We start from the raw sequence: 10805 nt of genomic DNA, 5'->3' as shown, positions 1-10805 counted from the left end.
CCTCCTCCTCAGCAACCAGGTGCAGGCGTGCAGCCCTTAATAGTTTGTCAGAGAGTTAGATGAGAAGATTGACCATACACTTATCTGTACGGCTTAATTTAGCAGACTGCATGGACACTGGGAAACAGCTAACTTTAAAGCTCACTAATCAACACCAAATTAATTATGTGTTCATCAATCTTTTAATGCTAACTTTTTGACAAAGTGTATTTACCAAACTGTCAAACTATACTGCATGTTTTACGAATGTAATCAATATTATTTTACTTCACAATGAAATGTAGGTATTTTCAGCAAAGAAAGAACACTCAGTGTACATTATTCAATAGCACTGATGTTTCTAAAGTTCTAAATACTTGAAATGTATCATCTCTGTTTTTGTTGCATTACTAACGCTACCCCTCTCCTTCCAGTGTGAGATCATGGAGGACGTCCAAAGGGCCTCACCGGGTGTTTGTACCCCATTCCCCTATGGACCTAGAGTTGGGTCACCGGGTCAGGATCATGCTGCCATCTGGACGGATCAGCACAGGAACTATTCGTTACATGGGTCACCTGCAGGGGGAGGCAGATCTCCACCTTGGGGTGGAGCTGCAGACACCTGATCACGGATTGCATGATGGCAGCCTCGGGGGATTTAGCTACTTTGAATGGTAACTGGTCTCATTTTCTTACTGTGTGAACACAAGCAACATGCAGTCTCCTAATGTCTCAGGGTGTGTAACCCTGACATTCAGTGCTTCCCTAGGATTTATTGTGTTCACCACTGCGTCACTCAGATATCACATTTCAGATTCACGCAGTTCATTTAGAATAACTTCTAATGTTCTGCCAGGATCATCTGTTAAATCATATTAAAGTATGATTCCAAAAAGCCTGGAATAAACACATAAAATCACACACAAGTGTTACTCGGTATGAAGTGACTGTGGTCCATAGGTATTCAACAGCCAAACAATGCCTCCAGACACACTTAAACAACTTCTGTTAAGTGATAAACTTGTCAGCCTCAAAGTACAGCATTTAAGAGATAAGGGGTAAACTTGGTATGTGAGGTCTGAACTCATTTGCCTACATCAACAACACATTTTCAAATGAAGTATAATACGCACATGAACTATTATATCCTAGACATGGATAAATTAAATACATATCTTTAAAACCACTTTTATGTGCCCTTTGCTGAATGTTTTACTTATTAACTAAAGAAAGATTTTATTTTAAAAGTGCTTCATACAAAATGCAGGGCGACGGCTAAGCCAGCAGGTTGCAGTGAACGGTGCCATTAGTGCAATATATTTACATTGTAATTGATTGTTTGCTTCTATATTAATGCCCTGCATATTGTCTGGAGAACCTTTTAAATTAAGTTTTCTCATGGCCATTCTAAATATTTTGATATTTCTGTTTCTGTCCTTTGCAGCAAGCCTGGCTATGGCGCCTTTGTATCATTCCACAAACTACTGATGGCATGGGAATGACCAGAAGTACAGACTGCTGATGTAGAACTTCCCATTAGGATGCATAGAAAGAGTGCTAACAGAGTGCAGAACAGTACTGCATTATACATGCATGGATTTAACAAATAATGAGAAAAGTCTTTGTATCAAACAATATACATAAAACGGATGTATTTTCCTTTGTTATTCCCAATAAAAATACCATGTCATCAAGTACTTCCGTTGTGTGAGCTTAGACGGTCAGTAATGTTGGTGTTGCAAAAAGTAATTGCTGTTCTTTTGTTGAGTTAGTTGGTGGACTCGTCTGCTCACAAAACGAGCAATAAAAGGTGTCTTAATCTCACCGAGAAATGCTGAAATATAAAATCAGGTTTGGAAAACCAATGGTCTTCCAAACCAGTTGAGCACAGTGAACTAAATATGTTGCCGTGAATGCTCCTAAAAAGGGTCCTACATGCTCAAACATGCTCACAATGATGATAGCATGTTACTTAGTAGGTATAATGTTATCCATGTTCACCATGTTAATCTAACGTGTTAGCATATAATATTCAATAGTTAGCACTTAACACAAAATACAGCAGGGTACGATGAGAATATCATTAGTAGGTATTTGGGCATAAACCAAAATAGTCAGGTACTCAAAGTGATTACAATTCCTCCTCTGGGGACCATGAATGTGTTTACCAAAATTTACAGGAATCAACGCATTCAACACTCCAGAACAGTTTGTTCAACTGATGTCAGTCTGTCTCTGAGTACACACACACACACACACACGCACACACACGCACACACGCACACACACACACACACACACACACACACACACACACACACACACACACACACACACACACACACACACACACACACACACACACACACTAACCTTTCCCCTTGCACAGTGGAAACAAGTTTCTGTTTGGTCAAGCTTGCAACATGAGCTGAAGAGCATTTCTTAATTCGTAAAACCCTTGGGCTTCCCCTAATTTTTTTTCAGAAAAATGGTTGTAGTAGGCAGGTCTGTGTGTAGGAGACGTAGTTTGGAAGGAATCTTCGGCAATATGGTCTGAATTAAGCACGAGTGAAATGCTAAGCTTCTACGACATTTTAGAGACATATTTACTGAATTAGCTCAGCTCAAGAAAGACTGGTACAGCTTTAACCTAACTGACACACATATCAAACACTTACATTTTTGTGATTATTTTATTCCTAGATACGCTAACTATGCATTTATCTCACAGTATACATTTCTATGAGAACATAAATCTGCATGTTTATGAGAATTAAATTCCATATTTCTATTGTCATTTTTAATCGCAAAGTGATCCAAATACACGTGTAATATTACAGCAACACTTGTTCTGAGATTGTATCATGAAACTGATGCTGATTACAAGAAAGGGTGGTGACACACCAGCAAATTCCTTTTGCTAGTGTCAAAGCATTGTCCTCATTTTCCTTGTGAGGTCAGGTTTCATTATGACTGGATTGACACAAGCTGAATCCTTCGGCTAGCCACAGCATATTGTAATATGGTGTAGCTCCACCTCACAGAGATACTATTGAACAACACGCTGTTCTGGAGAACTGTTTTGAACATAAGATATAATGTAATACTTTATACAGCGTTTTCTTACTTATGACAACTTATTTTTGGAAAGAAGATAAATATTTGACACATTTGACGCAATATGCACCAAAGGTCAAAACTCTAAAAACTCAGTCATAAATAGTTTTGGTCTAGAGGCACTTTACATCCAAATCATTGGATGATAGGGTCACATTTGAGTACAATGTCATACAAATGCATTGCACAGAATGCATTAATAGGAAGGCAAATTGCACAGAAGGAAACATATTTTCAATTATTATTCATAATAATTTAAAATCACTCAACTATAAACACTTTTCAAGCCTCTCAAGCGCTTCCTCGTTCGCTATGATAGAGAGTCAACACAAGAATCATGTCAGTTCTGATGAAGGAAGACACCAGGGAAGGAAACAATCAGAAGAACTATCAGAATATTCCTCTCTGAGCCTTAAGTTTGAGAATCTCTGCAGCCAGTTTCTCCGCATTCATCACATGAGGAAACATTTCCATGACTGTATCCACCTGCTGCGGGTTGAAGATGGCTTGCAGCTTCTTGCGGAGTTCCAACCTTTGTGGGTCGTACGCAGCAGAAGACGACTGTTGTTGGCCCCAGGAGTGGTACTGTTGGCCTTTGTAAGAGCAGTTGTGAGGGTGTGATGAGTGGGCCGAAGAGGGGAGAACACATGATGTCCTGGCTTGGGGCAGCCCCTGAAAAGGATCAGACCAGTAATGTTGCTGATGATGTGGGGCTCCACCGTAAGGGACATGGCTGGGGAGGCTGTTTTGGTTTGGCACACTGGCCGGGAACATGTGAGGCGGGTAGGTGTCGTATTTGGGTTGACCCTTGGTGCCCTGGTCTCCATGGTGTTGCTGGTGAGCTGGCACTAGGTGGGAACAGCACCTGCAAGACTGGCTGGTGTTATTTGTCTCCAAATGCACTGGGGCATGTCTGGGTCCATCGAGGGCACTTTGCTGCTGAGGCCTGAGCCTGTGGGAGTTGTTGAGGCAATTTGAATAGTCAGAGTACTGACTCTCATAAGAGCCAAGGCCAGAATCCAGGTAATCGTGAGAGATGTTGGCATAGTAATGATTTGGCATGGAGTGCAGCACAGGCCACTCTTTCTGACCCTGGCTTCCTGTTACAGGACAGGGCATATGATTTTGATTTTTTCTAGGATCCTCCCAGTACAGTGTATTTTCACGAACCTGACTGGGATGGGAGTAACTTTGCTGGTCTCTTGTGTGCTCTGCGTTTGAGTCTTTAGGATGGGAAAATGCATCATGAGCTGGCCCAAAATCAGACTGAAGCTGTCTGGGTGATATTCTGGCATTCCTTTGTTCTTTTACAGTAGAAATCTGGGCTTTTTCTCTCAATTCATCAGCCAAGGACAGGTAGGACTGGTTTGACCGCTCTGGGTGGTAGAACTTACATTTGATACCGTAAGTACACTTTTTGTCTGAGGAAAACAAAACGGACACACAGGTACACATAAATTATAGATAAGCTAATTTGGGAAGCAGTTTACTTCGTTGTCCAAAACCTCTAAAGGAATGGAGCTCTATGCTAATCACAATTTACCATAAGGACAGAGCGGTCTCTTTTGCTCTGTAGGCAGCGGCTTTTTCCGAAGGAAGTTGTCAAGACTGGGTCCATGGCGACCCAGAGGGTCATCTGGGGGCATGAATCTGAAAAAAAAAAAATGCACTTGTGACAAATCAACTGGGTGCTGCATAATAAAGCTTCCCTGATTACACCCTTAAGATGCAATATGCCCTCTGGAACCCAATTAAATAGCATTCATGGAAGAAAAATGTGGAACCTCACAAGCCTAGGAAGAAAAACAGGCTAATTGCTTACTTGTCATTCACAAAGGAGAACATGAGGAGCCTCTCCTCAATGCATTTCTTCCACTCAGGTCTTTCTCCTTGGAGGTCACGGTAGGTGTCATTGGATACAATCACTCCATCGGACTCATACGCCACCTTGACAATGAAACGATCGTCATAGCAAACCACTCGCTTACCACCAACCCGGCGCGATGGAGTGAAGACCACTATTTTCCGTTTTTCAAGCTCCGTTAGGATGTGCTGATCTGAAAGTTGAAACAGTCATGAGTCAGATGGCTGTGGTGATATAGTGACGAGGAGGTACTTGTATTTTTATAAAGTGATAACCTTTGTTATGTAAAATGACACACGTTTGCCGTGAACCACAACCACACGTTCATGATACAAAAAACACAAAAGCATTTTACAAAAGAAATCAATCCCAGACAAAAGACATCAGATAAGGTATCACCTTTACAAACTATCTAATATTTACATAATATTGTATTACTCTCACTGCAATTTGAGTGATTGAAAACATAATACACACACACACACACACACACACACACACACACACACACACACACACACTGTAGGGGCATATTACACATGGAAGAAGTGAAATGAAACATGCAATTTGTATGTATCAACAAGGAGGCCGGGTTACGTCGAGGCTAGACATGTGAATGGCTGAGCTACTGCCATACAGACAATGCACTCAAACACTTAAAGGCACTTTTCTAACTTAAGTGCCTCTGTCTCCACTTAACCTCTTGCTGTAGATGACTGACAGCAGTTAACTATAATCTACACGCAGAAAAAAACACAGCTGTACTTCCTGGTGGGGCTTTCCCAGGAATGACTGCGAGCCAACTTTTACTTCCTTGATTGAACATAGATGCTTTAGATTGCTCCACACTGTCTGCACAGATACTGAATCATGAGAGAGGATGCATCCATTTTTAAAAGATGGCCCACCCTTCATTACGTAGTTGTTATTGAAAGTGCCAAAGGTTAGATAAGCACGAATAGCTTGAAACCATGATCCATTAAGACTGGATAAAAGCGATGTTGTAGATGTGATATCAATCTGGCTTTGTCAGATACACCCAAAACCCATAGGAACTCAGCTGTCGGTAAAGTAGAGCTCTTCTGTGTTCTACTGAAACAGAAACTATTAGAGCAAATTGTTCGTAGCGTATGCCCACACTTGCTGTTGTCTTGGTTTTATTCGGAAACCATAACTTGGTAGCCATTTGAGTAATCCCCTGTTTCACAATCTTAACCGTGTTGCCTCATGGCTTTGTCATGTGTTCAGTAGTTCTGCCTCAGACAACATGGAAACAGTAGCTCATGGCTATTGTGGGATTAATTCTCAGTTACAGTATTATGCATACCTGCTAAAGCTACAGTTCCAGAGAAGATTTGGTCATTATCACATTTCTTTAAAAAAGCAAAAGCTCTGTAAAGGGGAACACAAATGTCTTCAAAAGCAAAGCAAAAGAACCACTGATTCCTGGAGTTCAACAATTTGGAAAATGTGCTTAATACTCCTTACCACACCTCTAAAGCTGAGTCTTGGTATTAAGTGAAGTGGCAGTATTTATGTCATCAGTGAAAATCCTGTTAGAATAGACTGCTTCTTTATTGTCTGAGAGTCAATGAGTGACTGGCATACACATCGACATATTTTGTCTCCCCAATGCTGGTATTTCATACTTTTATTTTGTCAGTCAGGTATTATTTGTGGAGGTGTTATTTGGTAAGAGACATTGAACGGAAGTGCCCATATTTGGACTGTGGAGGTGTGACGCCGTATACGGCTCTGGTAGCGACCTGTCAATAACAAGGTTATTGCATACCCTCCTTTATTGTCTATTTGACTTTAAACAGGACTATTGGTCCCTGCATGATACTGTATTGAAGAAGACTTGGGACCATAATATGATGTTTCCAATATTTACTGAGGTAATAAATCAAGTAAGAAGGATAATTTTGTCATAGACTTCTATACAATCAGAATTGCTTTTGCAACCAGGGAAGTCCATTAGAAAAAATGCCGGTTTAAGGTACTTACACATTGGCTTCACTGTTCAGAACTGATGGTTAACGCCTGGTGACAACAAATCTTTGAATTAAACTGAACGAATTTGAAATAGCAAAAGGATTTGTGATTTCTACCTCTACTATCCCCTGTATGCTAAGAGTGTGAATTCCTGTGCTGTGGCTATTCATTTAAAACACAAGCTAGTTATCCCTGCATCCCAGCTGGCCACTCAAATGTATGACTGCTAGGGCCAGGAATGAAAAATAGGTTTGCCTCTTGGTTATGGTTTAGCCAATGGGGTTATTTCTGCTCCGACTGAGAGGCTGATTTAACACTACTCTGCTTGATGAGAACCATCTGTCTGCTTGGTCGTATGCACTTCTTGTATCCTCACCTGTTATGGGGCCGTCCGGTCTGGGCTGCTCTTTGCGCCAAGTGGGAACAAACACGGTAATAGTATTGTGACCTCTGTCCAGAAAGAAGTTTACTGCAAGCTGGATACCACGACATGAGAACACTTCCTTGTTGCCATGGCTGTAAAAATAAGCAAGGGAGAGAAGATAGATATGAAAGGGAGAAGTACAACTTCAGTTAATCTTTATAAACACCACACACCTTTGAATGGCTCGGGCTATTACTCACTGTGAACTTCCTGTGGAACACATCATATCTATTGAGTGGTGGAGATTTTGAGGCGTGTGCCTAGAATTTGCATATTGTAGCAGTATCCATTACAGAAACATGCACGGGCAGGGTGACAAACACCTCCTCTTTTTAAAGCAACACAACAATGCATATTTCAGGGTCGAAGTTTAATGACGCCACGGCAATGAATGATTGCAGTCCGACACGTTGTTTGACAGACAATTTACGGTCCTCAGGCTGCCGTGGTTCAAAGAAGTAAAACGTAGCTTTGACAATTGTTAAATAAGATTCAACAAAATGATCTATGATCCCATAAAAGAGAGGAAAAAGCATATCAAGATTACCTCATTGCAACATTGCTGCCGTCAATAACAACAGGCCTCAATTCTGTGTCTGTGTTCTTCCGGTCTCCAAGTTGTAGATTGATTCTGCAGGGTCCAAAAGCCCAACTGGGAGGCAGCAGTGGGTCCTTTTGGCCCGTGCTAATGTCATCGCCATCAAAACTAGGCATGCAGGGTGCAGCGCCGGTCCTGCTCAGAACCAGTTCTCCCAGCACTGAGTTGGTGTCTGTGCTCAGGCCCAGCTTCCTCAGAGCAGCCTTCACCTCTGCTGAGGGGTAACCCAGTTTCCTGAAGAAGTCCACTCTGAGCTGGAGCTCCTCGCTATCCGGTTCAAGCAGGTCCAACACTGAGCTCTGGCTGGGAAGTGCCTGATCCATCCTGGAGCATCTGGGCGTCTTTTCAGCAGCATAGACGACGTGTTACACGGCCTCGGGATGATATTCATTGACTGACTGAAGGGAAATTATATTTATATGAGAATACATGTTTATTTTACATAATTTAACCTTTAGTTTTCCCTTTATCTTTCACTATTGCGTCATTTAACCCAACATTTGTTATTTATTGGAAACTCTGACATCTCCACTAGACTGAACAAAATCAGTCTCACCAAATGTGAGAATTAGCTTCTTTTGTTGTAACTTAACTACAGTAAATTTAATATTTCCGGGTTACACTGCCTCAGGGTGATATCAGGCCCATCCCTTTCCTGAACAAAACCACCCATTCGTGGACGCCACCTCGGGCTCACAGATTATGTGATGGACATTTATGTGACGCTTTACAGACTAAAAGATGAATTGATTAATCCAGAAAATGACAATTATCATCAGTTCAAACTTGATTTGCTTCATTTTAAGTATATATATATATATATATATATATATATATATATATATATATATATATATATATATATATATACTCACAACTTCTATTCTATATATTATAATTTAGTGTATCTGATTAAGCTACAAATTCGTGTTTCATTCAGACATGTAATTTGATGTAGTTTGATAAAGACTTGAGTCAAATGAAAAAGACTCGTCCACCACACGGTTCCAGGAGAAGCAGCCCGACGTCAGGCCCACTATGAATACACTCAGCCTGCTCGAACGAAGTCAGCTGGAAAACCAGGAAGAAACGCGCGTTATGTCCCCTGAACGGAAACATAAACAACTCTTAATGGTCCCTGTACTTCAAGGGACTGACGGAGGTGCCATTTCCACCGCTACCTGACCGCCAGGTTATAGGCACCAGCTTCTCCTCGTCAACAACTCTCGGGACGCGAACCCACAACCACAACTTACCTCCACTGCTCGTCTTCTTTCTCCCCGTTTTTCAGCAGAAGTCACTCTTACAACTCCCGTGGATGTTGTGAACTACAGTAACTTTGACACGGTTCGGACTCCATAGCGCCGCCCTCTTGGAAAATTATTTATTCTGCTGTTCCTCCTCCTGACAGAGGCACGCCGAGCCTCGACATATTTGCATAACGCAGAGATTAGATAAAGTGTTCGTTTTCCTTTGGCTGTCAGTCATTCACGCTACTGGCTACACCAGTTGTTTTTCTTTCATTCCTTGTGTGTGTGTGCGTGTCTCGGCTATTTTACATCGCCTTTGTTGTTTGCCGCCGTCCCTTTAGGCGATGACACTGGCAATAAACGCAGGACATTAAATTAAATCCACTCTTAATTCGCTCTGATAAGAGATATTAGAGATTAACACCGAAACACAAAGGCACACATCAAGTTGATTTATTTATAGGGCACATTTAATCAATACATATTGACCAAATTAAAGAAATATGTAACACTAATTGTAATGTTCATGGTATGTATCATATTATATATATATATATATATATGTATATATATATATATATATATATAAATAATCAATAAATACATGTATAATACATGTATAATACCTGCATTCATACATAACGTATGCCTAGAAAATGAACAAATATGGCTATAAAATATATAAACAAACAAGGCAATACATATGTAAATAATTTTTACAAAGGGCTACTTTTATGTCGGGGCTACTTTTATGTCGGAGGACTTTTGTTTAATAATTCCATATTTATTAATGTAATGGGACTTTTATTTCCTAATTCCACATGTATTTCCCATTGCTTTTTTATTCTCATCTGTTAAATTAAAATGAATGGAGTGTGATCACCTCAGATTTAGACCAAAGCAACAGCACCTGAGTACCATGACGCAAGTTAAACAGAGCCAGACCTCCTTTGCCTTAGCTGGCTTGACAGACTCAGAAGGCCCAGTCAGAGTTAACTTGTACCAAGACAGTTACCAACATGCTTTGTTTATCCCGGCTTTCTTCATCAAGCTCTGAGTGTATTCCCATAAAAGAGAACATTTTGCACGTAATTTGTCTTTATGGCATGCTCGCCTATATGAACAATATAAAATGATGATTTAAAACAGCATTGCTGTTGCTGCAAATACTCTAAGGCAAGAAAGGAATGCTGGTAGAACATTTCCAATAGTGTAAATTTGTATGTGAATATATTTATTTTACCAATCCTTGCACTCTAAATATAGGCTTGCTGTTTATTTAGAGTGCAAGGATTGGTAAAATAAATATATTCACATACAAATTTACACTATTGGAAATGTTCTACATTTCCAATAGTGTAAATTTGTATGTGAATATATTTATTTTACCAATCCTTGCACTCTAAATATAGGCTTGCTGTTTATTTAGAGTGCAAGGATTGGTAAAATAAATATATTCACATACAAATTTACACTATTGGAAATGTTCTACCAGCATTCCTTTCTTGCCTTAGAGTATTTGCATATTTGCATCATAAGAATATATTTATTTTACCAATCCTTGCACTCTAAATATAG

The 10805-nt window shown here is 40.3% G+C and overlaps 1 protein-coding gene across 1 annotated transcript; it reads right to left on the bottom strand.

The window, feature by feature from the left end:
• Positions 1–2668: 2668 nt before the first annotated feature.
• On the bottom strand, positions 2669–9290 carry zc3h12aa (zinc finger CCCH-type containing 12Aa). The gene is made up of 6 exons (XM_079226959.1): positions 9234–9290; positions 7927–8375; positions 7332–7471; positions 4919–5153; positions 4640–4746; positions 2669–4517 (listed from the first exon to the last, which is right to left on the bottom strand). Exons 2-6 carry the CDS (start codon positions 8298–8300, stop codon positions 3487–3489), a joined length of 1887 nt encoding a protein of 628 aa, XP_079083085.1. The 5' UTR covers positions 8301–8375; positions 9234–9290; the 3' UTR covers positions 2669–3486.
• Positions 9291–10805: the final 1515 nt, after the last annotated feature.

Source organism: Taurulus bubalis (assembly GCF_910589615.1).
Source record: "Taurulus bubalis genome assembly, chromosome: 12".
Lineage (NCBI taxonomy): Eukaryota > Metazoa > Chordata > Actinopteri > Perciformes > Cottidae > Taurulus > Taurulus bubalis.
This window is presented reverse-complemented; position numbering and strand designations above follow the sequence as displayed.